General features: G+C 42.7%; 1 protein-coding gene across 1 annotated transcript in view; it reads left to right on the top strand.

Moving 5' to 3' along the window:
• The first annotated feature begins 784 nt into the window (after window positions 1-784).
• Window positions 785-17,016, top strand: part of LOC133221846 (neural-cadherin-like) — a 39,945-nt gene continuing 23,713 nt past the window's right edge. Inside the window, exons 1-12 of the mRNA XM_061371053.1 lie at window positions 785-979; window positions 1,445-1,670; window positions 3,606-3,810; window positions 4,198-4,309; window positions 7,914-8,163; window positions 9,134-9,276; window positions 9,624-9,796; window positions 10,136-10,304; window positions 11,520-11,690; window positions 14,748-14,920; window positions 15,046-15,213; window positions 16,116-16,365. Coding sequence (XP_061227037.1) covers window positions 850-979; window positions 1,445-1,670; window positions 3,606-3,810; window positions 4,198-4,309; window positions 7,914-8,163; window positions 9,134-9,276; window positions 9,624-9,796; window positions 10,136-10,304; window positions 11,520-11,690; window positions 14,748-14,920; window positions 15,046-15,213; window positions 16,116-16,365 — 2,170 coding nt within the window. The 5' untranslated portion in view covers window positions 785-849. The remainder of the gene's footprint in view (window positions 980-1,444; window positions 1,671-3,605; window positions 3,811-4,197; window positions 4,310-7,913; window positions 8,164-9,133; window positions 9,277-9,623; window positions 9,797-10,135; window positions 10,305-11,519; window positions 11,691-14,747; window positions 14,921-15,045; window positions 15,214-16,115; window positions 16,366-17,016) is intronic.

Below are 17,016 nucleotides of genomic sequence, written 5' to 3'. Positions count from 1 at the left end.
CTGCTGTCCTCTTCCTGGGAATGCCCTTTCTTTATGGGATAATAGGTACACCTGGGTGGGTGTTTCTCTCCATGTAGCTCTCAACAGCCCTGCAGTTTGTGCTGTGCTTCCCCTGCCGGTACACAAGGCTTGCTCTCTCTCGTCAGCTGCTGGCTGAACTGCCCTTTCCCTTGCCTCTCTTACAGAAGCAAAGACCAGGGCTTTGCCTGGGGAGGGTTCCATTTCAAAAGACAGCGTTTCACTCATCTAGGATGCAATCAGATGGAATGTTGGGGGCAAAAGGGGGAAGCATGTCTGCCTTTCCTTCAATATCCAGTGGTTTGAGAAAACTAAACAAATAAGTGTTGGAGCAGGAAGAATTTTAGGGATTTTTGATTTCTTAACTACTTCCACCAATTTTTAAGAGAACTATTTTAACAAACCTTAAATATGATTTGGTTAAACTGGCAACATTTATGCTGAATTTGTTGAAAATATAAAAGCCACATTTCACCTGAGTCTGGATAAGTACACAGTTAAAACTGTGCCATGTGTAACTGACATAGTATTTAATATGCATAACTTATTACAAGATATTATTGAAAGCATTTTTAATTTGTTATTAACTGGATTTAAAGCACAGTAAGCTGCCAAAGCCTGTGTCTGTACTGAATTTTTTGTGCATGAAATAGGATGAATGCGATGGGCAATTCAGTTTGTTTATAGATACTCATGGAAAAGGTCTTAAACATTCCCAAATGCAGTTTGTGAGCAAGCTGTCTAGAAATCCGTGCATCTTTCGCAGATAACGACTGGTACCTCTGCCATGTCACACTCCTTGCCCCAGAAGAGGAACTCCTGTCCTGGGGCATGTACCCATACCCCTACCTGGCACGTGTTGATCCAGATGCCCGAAAAGGCACTCTCATCTACCAGCTTGTCGCCTATTACAGTAACAATGAAAACGCCAGTGCTGGGATAACTTACACACTCATTGGAGGTAGGTATGTTCTGAAAAAAAACACGGTAACATTCTGTTAAGTGGCAGATTTTTCTTAACAATTTCCCATTTTGTAATTTCATTGGCAGATTTTTCCCTTGGGGAATCCTTAAACATACAGCAGGAACAGCAAGTAGAAACTGGAACTATTTCAAGTAAAACAGTTATGTTGATAGGAATCTTCCTTGCTGCCACTTCCTTTGCTTTACTTCTATTTTGAAATCAATTGCAGCCTTACTGTTAGCTTAATGCTCCATTTTTCACCCATCCTTGTCTCTTTTACACTACACTGGTCAACAGAGCATGATGTGAGTGAAAGACAAGGTGCACAGCTGGGGAGGAAAAAAGGAGTGCATGCAAAGACATAGGTAGATGATTGGAGAACAGCTTAACTTAAAATGGTGGAAATGCAAACATTCTTGCTGTGGGGCATTTTTCAGACCAGCTTTGTGTATATATCAATAGGTGGTGAAGAGCGATTCCGCGTGGATAAGGATACTGGCATCATCATGACGACTGGCTTGCCTTTGATGCGGAACAAGGAGTATGTGGTTACTGTGGAAGCCACCGATGAGCATGGCAACAAAAGCCCCTATGCTTCCATTTCCATCCTGGCAGGCTCCCGACCTCCGCAGTTCACTAACATGTCCTACAGTGTGTTTGTCCCTGAAAATACTCCAGCAGGAGAAAAGTAAGTTCTACTCTGTTGGGTGAGCTCCCTCCCTGCAGGCTGAGAGGACCTTTGCAGAGCACAATAAAGTGATTTTTTTGTGGTGTTGCTTCTCGGGGCTATGCATATGCGTTTGCTGTTACACTTTAAAAAAAACATGTTTTCTAAGACACTGTGCCCTTGTGGCCAAGAAGGCCAATGGCATCCTGGGGTGTATTAGAAGGGGGGTGGTTAGTAGGTCGAGAGAGGTCCTCCTTCCCCTCTACTCTGCCCTGGTGAGACCTCATCTGGAATATTGTGTCCAGTTCTGGGCCCCTCAGTTTAAGAAGGACAGGGACCTGCTGGAGAGAGTCCAGCGCAGGGCAACTAAGATGATTAAGGGAGTGGAGCATCTCCCTTATGAGGAAAGACTGAGGGAGCTGGGTCTCTATAGTTTGGAGAAGAGGAGATTGAGGGGTGACCTTATTAGTGTATATAAATATATAAAGGGGGAGTGTCACGAGGATGGAGCCAGGCTCTTCTCAGTGGCAAACAATGATAGGACAAGGGGCAATGGGTACAAACTGGAACACAAGAGGTTCCACTTAAACTTGAGAAGAAACTTCTTCTCAGTGAGGGTGACAGAACACTGGAACAGGCTGCCCAGGGAGGTTGTGGAGTCTCCTTCTCTGGAGACATTCAAAACCCGCCTGGACACGTTCCTGTGTAACCTTATCTAGGTGTTCCTGCTCCGGCAGGGGGATTGGACTAGATGATCTTTTGAGGTCCCTTCCAATCTCTAACATGCTGTGATACTGTGAAAAGAAATTATGCCTTTTCTGGTGCTTGAGAGTCTCCAGTGTGACACATGGTGTAGTCTGGGATGTGCGGCTCTACTGAGATTATTTCTTTAATGCTTTGGGGGTTTTATTGCATTGCATCTTGAATGAAACCAGCCAAACCCCTTGCCTGTGCATCTCCTGGAGCACTTCAGCTATAAATGAGTGCTTGAAAAATACTGTGTTTTCATTAACCAGATTTGGAGTTGTTTGTATCCTGTTTGACTTGCATTTAAATGTTCAGAAAGGTGGGTCATTGCCAGACTCTTGAGATAACAACGCTAGTGTGAAGTGCAAATAGATACAGCTAAATCTCCAAGGAGCTATTCTGTTGCATGAAGAGTAGCTTAGCCAAGCCACAACAGGGAGATGCTGCTGAGCTGGGTCAGGTTTTATTGCCACTGTTCAGTTGCTTGTGAGCAGCATGGGCTTTTAAGGCACCAAGTAGCAGGTGGAGCAGAGCCTTTAAGAAGTAGGAAACCTCAAAATAAGCCAGTGAAGTAGGAAAAAATTGCTGGAGATGTGCCAATTACTCCTTAAAAGAGACTGAAAGAGGAGAAGGAGGGAAACTTTTTTCCTTCCATGGATCTTTCACTGAGATAGGCTTAAAGTGTTGTCCAGGAGTGGTGTGAGACGGAGCTTCAAAACATAAGTCATGGTAGGGAGGCAGACATTCATTTCATGCGCTGCCAAGGTGGACAGCAGGATCTGGAAAGGCTCTGTGCTTTTCGGGTTTCCCATCCATCTGCAAACCTGTTCCTTTTCTGAACACACAGCTTGAAAACAAGATCAGAAGTATAGCAGCTCAGTTATCTCCGAAATTGAAGCTAAACCAGTGACTGCTGCCGAGTATTTGGAAGGGTACAATAGGGAAGAAAAATATGTCTTCATGTTAATGGGGGTTGAAATGGGTTGTTATCCCAGCCCTGCTATGTCAGGGGATCAGTTGGTGAGAGAAGGTAGGTGGTGAGAGAAGGTGGGCTCCCTGTAGCCAGGGATTCCTAGTCCAAATACAAAGCTGAGACCAACACTGACAGAGAGTGAGCAATTCAGCTTTCCTCATCCTCGGGGGACAGCTCGGGAGACACCTTTGTTGTTGTTGTTTTGAAGCAAAGAGTTATTCTCTCATTCTTTACAGAGTAGCAGTTGTTGAGGCTGTTTCTTTCCAGAGCCAGCCTCTTTCATACACTCTGCTGACAAACCCCAGCGGGCTCTTCAGGGTGAGGCAGGAGAGTGGAGAACTTAGCCTGACCCATCCTGTGGATTACGAGAGTGAGCACCACCTCTATCACCTCTTACTGAAAGCCATGGAAGTTGAGAGCTCCCTCAGCAGCGTGACTGAGGTACGTGGATCCCTTCACTTCCTACCCGCTGCCTCTGCAATGTTCATTACTCATCAGGACACAGCCTAGGAAAGCTAGTGAAGATGCTCAGGAGAAGGGAGGCCTTATGGTACAGGCAGAAGGCTGGGCTCTGAGCTGGGGTCAGACCTAGGCTCTGAGAAATACCTGTTGTTATTCCTCTTTGGCTTTGTCTCCCATCTGCTTGGAAGTGGAGGAGACAACGCTTCTCTGTGTTACAGGAGCAGTATGAGAAAAAGTTCAGAATCAGAGATGTAAGGATGGGACAGCAGCAAAAGCAATGACTGCACAGGCAGCGTCCAGAATGAGGTGACCATTTTCCTAAGTGTAGAAACTAAAATCCCCTCACAGCATGTCCTTTTGTCTCAGGTCATGGTCCATATCACAGATGAAAACGACTGTTATCCTGAATTCCAGCACTCCATTTACAGTAGAGACAACATTCCTGAAACCATTCCTGTGGGCACATCTCTACTGCAAGGTGAGGACCATGCTAGTACTTTTTGTTTCAGCCTTGCCACAGACACAGCGGCTAGTTCTTGTTATACATTCATGTTCTGATTGTGAGGAAGGGCTGTCTCTTCCACAGAGGGCACTGCCTGTGTAAGGCAGGGATGGTAGCTTTCCTGGAGGTCTGTGCAAATAGCTTTAAGGTAACCTGGAAGTAGAGTTGTGAGTATCTTCAGTGAATACCACCGTGCTGTGCCCAAGGCAGGGATCCTGTAGTACCCAAGAGCAGTTAGGCAGCTAACAGACAGTGACTTTGGAGATTGACATAGCTTGTTTCCTTTAAATCTCATGGTTGACTTTTACCTCAGCTTGGTCATCTTTCAGTGTCATGGAAGCAGCTCCAACTAATTTTTCTTTTCTTAATGTGTTAAGAAAAATAAAAAAAATAGGTTTTTCGAACGGGCAGCTGGTTTTGTCAAGTATTAATGCTGTATAATTGACTTACAAAGTGTTAAAGGAAAAACCTTTGGAAAGTATGAACTTTTAAATTTATGGTTATGGCTTTCCAGTCCTCATTCCAAGTTTGTTGTTTTTAATGTGGCCACCTATCACTTGCACATAAACCCTGAGTGCACAGGTGGCATTTCTAGAGGCTGGCATAGTATCCTGTTGAAAGATCAGAGCTGTTGGAAATAATTTTAAGCCACAAACTTCAAGGTCACTCTTGAAATACTGTGGTTGCACAACTAAGGAGTCAACTTGGATGATGCTGCATGTCTTGCCTCAGTCTTCAGAGTCCAGCAAACAAGGAACAGAAGTCTGTTCTCTAACCTGTTTTATGGTTGTCAGTTAAATGTCTTCAAACATGTCTTGGGATCTGACGTAGTCTGTTGTGATGTGATACATACCACAAGTGTGTTCTGCCTAAAACTGGGATAATGCTTACAGGCTCCCTATCAGTATTCAAGCTGAAAGTAAGGGCAGGTACTGGGGTAGTAACAGATCCATGGGCTGAGACCTCAGCGGGTTGTTGTGAACTGTGTGAGAAATCGGTAGTGCCAAGGGAAGACTTAGCAAAAATATACATGTCCAAGTTGTGCATTTTGAAGACAACAGTGTATATTTCCTCAGTCTGAAGCTGAACATGTGCAACTTGTGTGGTGATAGGAAGCTTAGCTTCCTTTGCATAGCCACAAGCTGATAAAAGGGCTGCAGGGAATGCTTTATCTAACCACTTACTAAGAGAGTTCAGAGCTTGCTGTAGCTCATTTTTTGGTTAATGGCTCTTGGAAAGAAATCAACTGATCAGAGTGAACAATTCTAAAATTCTTAAGCATGTGAATTTCCTTAAAGAGGTATTTTTCTCTCTGAGACTTGTAAAGCTGATCTGAAGTCACCCAACTGTGGGCAAAAACGTGTTCCTCATGTCCAAAGCAAGCAGAATGGCAGAATGGCAAAGCTGTGCAATTGCACCCAGTTTGGTTGTCTTGCCATACAGGAAACATTTCAGGAGAAAAAGCCTTCTTAGAAAAGAAAATGTGAGATGAAATTATTGTGACAGTGCATGAACACTCGGTATTGGAGGGCTGAGCAGCAGCTGTAGGGGCTGCAAGGAAGCAGTATGTGAAGCCACCTGTACCCTGCACTGGATGAGTGCTAGGTCACTAACCAACTGCCAAGGAAAGTATCATCTCAGGGAAAAGAGAAAATATAACCCAGCAGCTCTTACCCTGGCTATAGGTCCTGAGGGGTAGATTTGCAACCTCCCACGGGAAAAATGAATGCAAATTCATGACAGGCTTTGCCATTCTGTGACTGAGTTGCTGTCAATCGCAGTGAAAGAGACAGTGTGACATATGCCATTTGTTAAAACTGTGGATGATATAAATGTAGGGTTTAGTTGTCAACCATTTTTATTTTAACACACTCAAAGTCTGGCTTGTATCATGTTTGTAGTGCTGAAGCAACACTAGCTGCGTCGATCTGTCTGCTTAGTCATTGTGGGCAGATTTATGCTCACTTCATGTCCTTTAAATTGTCTGGTTGCAAACAAGCTATGATCTGAAAAGCAGGGAGGGATGCTCTCAACAGGGGTTAACATACTCCTTCAGCTGCACCACTGTGCCAGAAGAGTGGTAGCTGGCAGCTACTAGGCCTTTAGCTGGAGCTAGCTGACACTGAACTAGCTCGGAGCATGGGCAGAGCCAGCACAGACCTGCTCGTGGTTGCTCTATGTTCCTTGGAATACCTTTGCAATGCAGATCAGTTTGCAAGATGGAATTAGATGGAAGGGGAATGGAATTCCCAGTTGCTGTTGGGAAGTAAGGCATGTTTTTGTCATGTACAGGTAAGTGTCGTGTTCCCTGTTTGCCAAAAAACATTCAGGGAAAAAAAGAAAAAGAGTATAATCCTCAAGCACATAAAATGTTTTTTGTTCTGTTACAAGTCTCAGTAATGACTCTGTAGATTAAATCAAAACTTTTCAAATGAAATGTTTGTCACTTTCTGCATGTCTTTCTAAAAACAATACTTAACCACTAAATGTAGCAGGTTTAAGTCACTTTCATTTCAATCTTTCTTGAGTTTTTAATATATTTCATCTTTCAGTACAGCAAGATTAATGAATTCTAAAGCCCTTGCTTTTGTAGTCTGTAACACACCCAAATGTTTATTCACAGCAGGGTTTTGAGAGATATTAACTGAGATGTTACAATCACCCTAATGCCCTTTTAAACCAAGATTAATAACTTTCCACAGGCACTTGAGGTTTTTTGCAACTAAGCACAGCATCTCATTGCACTTTCTCAAACCTTTCTATTCCCCTTTCCTATTTTGAGTTAATATTCTGATAGTGATGAGTTGTTGTTTCTTCTTTTCATTTTTGGATGATGTTTTCTGCCAGGGTGCCCGTGCAGTCACTGTTCGGCTATGCGCTACCACAATGCCTGCGTCTGTATCCTCCTAGTAGAATAAGGAGTTTGCTTAATACCAGTGTGGGTATGATGTGAAGCCTCATTGTTTGATTAGAAAAATGGCAGGGTAATTAAGGAGGAGAGCTCCTGCTCTTAAAGATCACTTTTGATGCTCCAGCTCTTTGTTCTGCTGATTTGCTGCTTCTGAGCAGACGGGACACCCAACATACTGAATAAACACTTGCTGGGGAGGAATATTTAATCACTCTTTGTACCTTGAAGCTCAGGTAATTAAAAAGTACTTTAGCTGTAACATAGCTGGGAGCTAATTAAATTTGAACAGCATACCCTGAGAGAGTGAGGACACAGTTTATGGCTGATAATGTTCTACAAACGTTCATATCGATCGCGTGGTAATTAGCAGTGTTGGCTACTATTTGTACAAAGCGTGCTGGGATTATGACTCTTGCAAATTTATCTTGCTGCGATCTCTCAGGCTGAGTTGGAGTAGGGGGAAGAATTGTTTTGCTTTTTTACTCTCAGCCTTCTGCTAAGTTCTCAGGCTCTTACCACGAAAATAAGTCTTTTATGGATAAACCAGATTTGGGTGATGCCTGTTCTCAAAAAAGGAAAAAAAAAAAGCATCTGAAGTTGATTTGGTAGGAAATAGCATAATCAAACCTATTCTGCAGCATAACTGTTGTTAAATGTGTTCTCTCATAGTGCTTGCAACAGACTGTGACTCTGGCTCCAACTCTGAGATTGCTTACTTCATCCAGAGCACTGATTTTTCCATCACACAACACGGGGTCATCAATTCTAACCAGCGGCTGAACTTTGAGCGAGCAAACCATATGTATGAGTTCGTGGTGATAGCTGTCGATAAAGGACATCCCCCTCGGACAGGGACAGCGTCTGTGCGAATTCGGATGGCCAACGTAAATGACGAGGCTCCTGTGTTCTCCCAGTCCATGTAAGCCAGCTTGAATGCCTGCACTGGTTGTTAAAGATGCAATTCATAAGTGTAACCTTAATAACACTTGGCTAGATGGTGACTTGTTGGGTTTTGCAATTATAAGTACCAATGAAATTAAAGAGTAATTTGTATGAAGAAATGCTTGCATTAAAAAAAAACAAAAACACTAGTTTTGATACCAGTACCTTGACTTTTTAGAGAGAGAACAGAATGAATAAAGGGCCTAACCCTATAAGGAATGATTTTGACTGTGGTGACTTCTAGGTAGTAAAGTGATTGTCCATGTATATGACAAATACATGGTAGTTAGCAAAGCATTAAACTTCATTTATCACCAGCAGATAGTATTATAATTTCATGAGGTCCTGGGTGTTTAAAATGTCTTCTTTCCATTCCTGAATGAATACAATTCCTATTTTTTGTACAAGTTTAAAGTATAATATTAAGGTCCTTTCCAACCCTAACTATTCTATGATTTTATGATTCTATAGAAATGTTTTAAATACAAAACATAAATAAATTTATTTTCAAAATTAAATACTTTTACATTCATCTCTCTGGTACTTTTACATTCACTTTTACGTTCATCTCTGCAGTATCTGATGCTTTCCATTAATACACAGGGACATAAGAAATGCTGCATGACAGATGCTAGTCCTTTTTCCCATCTTCAGGAGATAAGTGATCCTGGTTTACATTGCAATGCAGTACGGTGCATATTGATATCTTTCTAGAGATCCTTGGACATTACGTATACCAAAAATGCAGGATTACAATCCTAAAATACATACCCTGAACAAAGATGATCAAATTATCATCTTGAACTGACTAAGGATTCCATGATTGCATGCCCAAACCTTAAGAAAAATATACATTCCTAACGGATTTATAATCTTGCCTGATGGATAACATGGTGGGGGTTATTCTGATACTGAATGTGCTGCCATTGCTCCCTTATGTTTATCAGATACAGAACTTTCCTTTCCGAAGATGCTGGTCCCAGCACCTTAGTGGCTACTGTTCGGGCAAAGGATCCTGATGGAGATGGGCTGCTCTATCTGATTACAGGAGGCAATGAGGAGGGCAATTTTGAACTAGATAGCCAGAAAGGTAAGGAAAGAAGTTTTAGGACACAGTTATTTACTGTCTAATCTATATTGACTCTGCTTCACCTGTGCATCAAAAACCATGAGAAAGCACCATACTTATATACTCTGTAAACGGAGACGAATCAGTGAGAATTGGATCTTTGATATGATGGTGATTCTCCAGTTATCAGCCAAAACTTGGGATCTTGGTCCAAGGACTTCACAGTCTAAGATGACCAATTCCTACGCTTTGCAACCAAAATGCAAACTAAACCAGCGATACAGTCACAGAGAAATGTGATGCTCACTTGACTTTGTTAGTTTGTTTGCACAGGAAAATGAAACGATACTCTATGCTTCCAAATTCAGGTATCATTAAACTCCGCAGAAACCCACCACCCAACCTGAAAGGGCCTCAATACACACTGAACATCACTGCGATAGATGACAATGCCTCGGGGGGACCCACCCCTCTCAGCAGTTTTGCTGAAGTTATTGTAGGAGTTAATGACGTTAATAACAACAAGCCTGTCTTCAGAGAGGTAAGATGTCTTTCTGGAGATACTCTTTTCCCATCTGTAATTGGGGTAGCTCTCTTTGCTACTGGTAATTCCTGATGGGCTGAAGGGACTGTGGGTGCAGAGCAGAATGAATCTATAAGTGAACACACAACCAGGTTTCTTCATTGTTAAGGTGTAAAGTCGTCATTCTCCTTTTTCTTTCCTCTCCCTGAAAGCTTGATTTCTTTGTGAGTATAAGCAAGAGAAGTGATTTTCTTCTGAGTTCTTCTCAGACATGCTGGAAATACATTTTGACACTGTGCAGCAAATTCACATGTCTCTGTGTAATATATAGGGTTGGATGTTTCGGTGTATTTCTAGTGCACTTACTACAGTGACAGCACCTGGGTTCTGGAAAATCAGCCTCCAGGCACATTTGTGCTACAGGTAGAAGCCTATGATGCAGACCTTGGTGTCAACGGAGAGCTGAAGTATGGGCTCATGCATCGAGATGGAGCTTCCCTGGGCTTCAGCATTGACCCAGACACAGGTCAGTAGCTTCCAGATTACTGAGATAACATGAAAATGCTGTTGTAATAAGAATGCAACTCTATCAGTGTGTCGTTGTGGGCTCATGTTTTAACTGTGTAACTGCAGGCTTAGTTGTAACAGCGTATAAAATAAACACTGGAAAAAGTTCAGAGTATATGAATAGCCATGCATATAGATTAGATTAAGATCATAGTGATTTAAGTGACAAATTAAGTAGGGAAGCAAACCCCAGGTCAATAGAAAGATAAAAATCTATTCTGTATCAGTTATCTTCCTACTGGATCAAGTGTAGCTATAAAAATGCAGAGCAGAAAGTATGACTAACAGCTTGAGTTTGCTCTTTCCTTCAGTGTGTCCATGGTTAATTTCTCATCCCATGCACAAACAGTAGGTCCAGTGTAGAGCGTACAGAGGCAAAACCCTCCTATCAGAATGGGGCAGTGACAGACAGTGCATTTCAGAGGAAGAAGTTATAAAACTTGTTGATATTTCTACAGCCAAAACAGTAAAATGGGACATTTGCATGTCCAGAACTGAGTGGGAGACTGGAAGGGGCTACAGTAGAGCAGCAGAATCCTGGTCCTTAGCATAGCAGAGACATATAAGCCTGGAATTGGCCTCAACAGGAACAGTTTAAAGTTGCCCAATCAGAAGAAAAGAGCTGAGACAGGAAGAGACTTAGTAAAGAGGAAAAACTGAAGTCTGGAGAAAATTGTTCTATTTATTAACTGAGCTATGTGATTCTATCCAATTTTAATCCGTTCTATGAGACAGCCTCCAGCTCCTGTAGCAGAGATTACTTTGGTCACATCACTTGTGCCTTCTGTGGTGTGACTCCTCCCCAAAGTAATAATCAGCTGTCTTTGAAATAGTCAGTTCCTTGGACTGCCACTGGAGTAAACCTGAGAGGCTTCTCAATGAGGAGGAGAAAGTCCTGTGCTACATGAGGAGTCAGATAGCAAAGTTATCAGACTGAAGCTCCTTATCAGGGCAGCAGAAAAGAAAGCTGTTGATTACTGGCAATAGGTGACATGTGAGGGGAGGAGAGACAGGGGAACTGGAGTTGGTCCTGTGCAAGACATGCATTGCAGGGTTGGTGTGGATTAAGCCTGACAGCTGTGCTGCATGGTCAGAGGTTCCTGTTGTGCAGGAGATGTGCAGGTCCCTTTCTGCAAATTCAGTCCCACAGAACAGGAGGTGTCTGTGTTCCCAGGAGTCATCACGACCATGCAGAGTTTTGACCGGGAGAAGCAGCGGGAGCATACACTGTCTGTTACTGCTACCGACCAGGCACAGGAGCCGCTGATCGGCTTGTGCCAGATCACCGTCTTTATTGCTGATGTCAATGACAACGATCCCAAGTTTGAGAACAGTCGCTATCAGTGTGAGTGTTTCTTAATACGTTGTCCCAGTACCACAACATGAACCTGGTTAGTAATTACTTGTAACAGTGGTCAGGTTTTTTAGGTTACCAGTCTTCCTTTGCTTCTCACTAAGCCAGTTACTGTTTAATCCATCATTAGTGGAAAATGCAGAATAAATTGGTCCTCTTTACCCATTGCAATACTCTTAGAAACACAGTATTCACTCCTATCAGGCAGATTGTTCCCTTCCCTTTATGGCTTTTCCCTGCCCCATTTGTCTGCACACATGACATCCTAGCTGGGAATTCATCAGCCCTGGCTAGAAGAGCAACTGTCATCTGTGTCTCTTTAACACAGCATGTCTGTTCAAATAGGCTGGAGTGGCGTGTATCTCTTGTCAAACAGCCTGAAATCCTTGGCTTCTAGCTTGCGTTTGACTGGGAGCCCTGATGCCTCCTGTAACTGGGTTGCTGAGCTATCTTTTCCCATTTGCTCGGGTGCAATTCTGGTTTTATGCACACATGATGTGCTTTCTGTCATTCTTCCATTTAATTTTACTCTGTGCTTCTCCAATAGTATCCTGCACTTCCACACACTTGGGGCACCTACATTTGATGTCACCCACAAGTGACAAACATACTCCCTAGCTGCTGGACAAGAACAGGCCCTTTCTTGTCTAATTGCCTCAATACAGCAAAAAACAGTTATTGATGCATGTGACAACAACTCCATTTTGGAGATGTTTTGGCAGGTCTATGGCAACGTCATGTAGGGCAAAGAGTGACCAATGCCTTGTTAAAATGAGGATGGCTCATAAGTAAATCGACTTTAGCATCACAGAGGCCAGTACTTAGCAGGATTCAAAAAGAAGCTGGGTGCTCCTATGGCAGGATTTTAACAGGAGGATAAGTAACCTGTTCAGAAATAGTCTGAATATACACCCACACTTCAGAGTTATGCAGAAGGCTAGAAAATAAAATATGTTTCGCCTCTGTGTGAGTGTGACTAACTCCCAGTGCCAAATTGATTAAAATGTTCAGATTGGGAATAGCCATTTCTGCATTCCTACTGGGAGTTTCTGCAAACCTGGCCAAAGCTGTGATCAGAAATCAGGTGGGAGTCACCTCATTGAAGAGGAATACATTTGGACAGAGCAGAAAAGTCCTTAAGGTAAAGGTAAGGTTTGTGCAAGGATGAACCTCTCTACCTTCAGAAATGTTCTTCATGTGAAACTGCCCAGGATTAACTTCTTTCAGCCGTAGTAAAGCTGAGAAGCAATTTGGTGATTGTGGGGACTCCGGCATGTCTGAGGAGCAGGCAGATTTTCTTCTTTTTCAATGCACTTAGGGTACCAACAAAGATCTGAAGCAAAGGCAGCCCTTTGGGATTGGGAAGTGGCAGATAATGAGGTCACTTTATGCACAGTACTTTCCCAGCATCTATACATAAGTAATCAATGTTGATACGTCACAGAATTAAAAATAGCTTCCTCTCGAACAAGATCAAATGCCATTAGTCATAGGTTTCTATTCTTCCTGGAAACTGCTGGTTCTTTATTCCTCTGCACTAGGACGTTGGTCAAATCCCTGATTTAAGCCATGCGGCTTGTCATCTGCCTGCAAAACAGACATTAAAGAAATGTTTAACCGCATGCAGCAGGGATGTCATAGTAAGTGTTAAAGTTATGCCAGCAGCAAGAGAAATACATAAAATGAAAGAGTACAGCCTTCCAAGTAATTTTGTGGGTTTTCTTACAACGCAATTTAACAGAATTTGACTATAAAAGCATAAATTAAAAAAGAAAGAAGATATTGTACAGTGTTTCTTAGCAATAAATTCCATTTTCATTAATCTGTTTTAGTGTCAATAAATCTCTTCTGAGAGTAGCTTTTCTGACATAGCAGGGACATGAATCCTACACCAACTAAATATCCTGGGGAAGAGGGAAGCTAATTGAAGCTCAAATTGTTGTTCATGGAGCAAGTGATTGTAGTGGTGTAAGGGTTTTACTGCCCTGCTGCCACAGCAGCAGGTACACCTAGATACTAAGGGAGAAAACATGACCACTCCAGTTTATAAATAATATGCATTACCGATTGTCCCACTTTCAAAATGATGAAGGAGACATGTACAAGGAAGATCAAAGGTACGAAAGGGTTTCTGAACGAGAAGTGATTAAATTGACTGGGTTGTCAAAACCTAACTGTGACAGCCTTGCCACCACCAGGGCTATTTCAATACACTGAGCTGATGGAGTCAGTGCATGGCAATGGCTAAAAAACCACAATCACGCAAGCACCCCTAGCTACTTGGAGAAAGAATTGGTACTGGTTGTCTGAGGATGGAGGAAAGAGCAGGACCCAAGTCAGGTCAGAGCAATCTAAAGACTGTAGTGTGGAAGAGAGACATGTATGCGATAGCTTCATATAAAGTTGTGCCCTGCAGGGAACAGGGGCATAGGAAACGACTGCTCAGTTTAAGGGAGTCTGTCTAGGACTACAGGCATAGACACATTTGCCTCAGGTGGATTGCTGGGAACAGGGAATGAGAGGTAAGGAAATGCGCATCTGTAAAATGATCATTGCCCTTGCCTTGGGCAGCTTCTCCAAAAGACTAGGGAATCTTCACTGACCGGAGTCTTCACGCTTTGCAGTAACCTGCTGCCTCCCTCTGGCAATGCTGCTGCCGCACTCACAGTCAGGATTAATCAAGTTCACACAGAATTCCTTTTGATGCCAGCCTGCTTTTATCAGTAGCCGAGCCCAGCAGCCTGAGCTGTGATCTGAAGCAGCGGGCATGCGAGTGGCTGCGGCGTTTGCCATGCAGGGGCATGAGTGCTGTCAGCAGCATAGTCAGTAAACCTGCTTCACACAGCACAGTTAGCGCCCAGAATGTCAGGGGAAAGGGAAGGGGAAGCTAAAAGAGGGTTATAGGCACTCTGATAGTGACTCTGCCTCATTACAGAAATGTTTAGTCTCTTGTGAAGGTGATTATGAGATTTTATGTGAGTATTTCTATTATACACAGCCTGGTAAACCAGAACAAGACCTGCTGACAATGTCTTTGTCTTTTCGAAGACTTCCTCAGTGAAGACACTGAAGTGGGGACGAGTTTTCTCCGTGTTGCAGCTCATGACAGTGACCAAGGTGTGAATGCTGCTGTCTCGTACTCAATGTTAGAAAATGAGGTGGAATACTTCCAGATCAACCCCAGCACAGGCTGGGTCTATGTGAACCACCTGCTATCCCAGGTAATGCAGCTCTGCTTGGAACAGAGCAACCTCCAGCCCCTCACATCCATTGCAGAGGGTTAATTGTAACCTCTTGGTTTGTACAAACTGGTTTGCAAATATCCCCAATCTCCTTCATTTCATAGACAACACGCATTAGTAGCTATATTGTAGCAACAGATGGAGGGAACAGAAGCAGCACTGTGGAACTGACTGTAACTGTCACTAATGCACTCAGCCAGCCACCCCGGTGGGAGCAGAGCAGATACTGGGTAACCATCCCCGAAAACACCCTTCGTGACACCAAGATAGTGGTATGTTAAAAGCGCAATTACTTCCCTCCTTCTTCTTTTCATTTCAGTTTCTCCCTCTGTTGTGCTCTCTATATCAAAAGCACAAGGATGCCCACCATGCAATCTTCCTGCATTGTGTTCTTTCCTGTGTACACTATTAGTGCTCGTCAGAAGTAGCTGTTACAGAATAGGTTGCCATTTCAGCAGGCGGCAATTTCCTAGTGACTTCTTACACCAGTGGCCATCAGGGGGTGCTACTGCAGAAGCAAGACCCATGTCCTGCCTGCGTGGGAAATCCTTGAGTGTTCCCATTAAGGGCCTCCTCCTCACTCCTCCATCCCCAGTGGACCATGCTGACTCTCTACATCTTTCCTAGAGCTTTTCTTAGTTTAGTGCTACATCATGGAACGGCTGTAGTTTGCTTTGTGCTCTTCTAACCCAAATCAATTCCTTGTTAACCTGCACAGACTTATTCTTTAAGGATAGTCTCTTCTGTAAACTGCCAGGTAATTCCCACCTTCCTCCTCCTACATGTAATATCCAAGCACTTGCAAACAATTTAGGTTTGGTCTGTATCTTGCCTGGTAAAATATACAACTCAGTGAAGAAATGGTCTCCTTTTGAATTGCTTTTGTCTTGGAAGGAGAGAGGAGGGATTTCCTTTAGCCAGTGATGCAGTTCTTGCTTGGCACATTTAATGGCAGGTAAATCTACTGTTGATTAAAGATCTGCATCAAACTTAAATGTTGTAAAATGTAACTCTACTCTGTAAACTGTTTCTGTTTTTTCTGTTATCCAACTCATACAGGCCTGTAAGTTTTTGGGGAACACACATGTATGAATGTTCTTGCCATCAAACTGAACATTTAACACTTGCAGCCCCTTACTTCATGAACATATGTGGTGGCTCTTCTCTTCTTCAGACCATCAAAGCCACGTCCCCTCTTGGTGATCCCAGAGTTACGTATAATCTGGAGGAGGGTCAAGTTCCAGAGACTAACATGCCAGTTCGTTTCTATCTGAAGCCAAACAGAGCTGATGGATCTGCTTCTCTTCTAGTCGCTGAGCCACTTGACTTCGAGACAACTAAGTTTTTCACTCTGACAGTCCGGGCACAAAACGTAGCAATGACTCCTTTAGCTTCCTTTACCACTGTTTGTGTGAACATAACAGGTAAGCTTCGCTGCTTTTAGACCAGCTCATTCAGAACAATATTCTTGGTTTTTTAGTATGACATCACAAATTAAGGTAACATCCATGAAATGCCAAGCCACCTAAGAATGCTTTGTGTGTTTCTGTACTGCAAAAGGAAGTCGTGCAGTCATTAAAAAGGTCTATTAGAGATAATTTCTAACTATCAAATGTGGAAATGTGACAGTGCAAATATGGGCTGTCTGAATGTCTATGCAACATTAGTGTCTGCTTTTATAAATGTAATTGGAAAGATTTTCTTTTGATAGAAAGAGAAATCTAGTAAATTACTTCAAGCTATATTGAAAGAAGACTAGTATTACTGGAAATATTCCATACTAGAGAAAGAGAAACAGCCCAGATAGGTTGGCTTTATGTTTGGTATCTCTTTAGGGGGGTTTGTTATATTCAGTATTTTCTACTGAACACTGAGATTAAAACTCTAGAAATGAAAATGCAAAGGTCCTTACGATAGGTGCAGTTTTCAAAAAATTGATCCAAACCTTGTTATAGCAGGATCTTTTGTAACGCTCTGCTCCTGCAGAGTAAAACTATAAACCTGATTTTAATCCCTGCTTTTTGAAGCATTAGTGGCGTTACTTTTGATATGTAGATGTTTGGATGAAAATATGA

Source organism: Neopsephotus bourkii, unplaced genomic scaffold (assembly GCF_033783945.1).
Source record: "Neopsephotus bourkii isolate Nb327-2 ecotype Australia unplaced genomic scaffold, CSIRO-AGI_Nbou_v1 NB_1558, whole genome shotgun sequence".
In the NCBI taxonomy this organism is placed as follows: domain Eukaryota; kingdom Metazoa; phylum Chordata; class Aves; order Psittaciformes; family Psittacidae; genus Neopsephotus; species Neopsephotus bourkii.
This window is presented reverse-complemented; position numbering and strand designations above follow the sequence as displayed.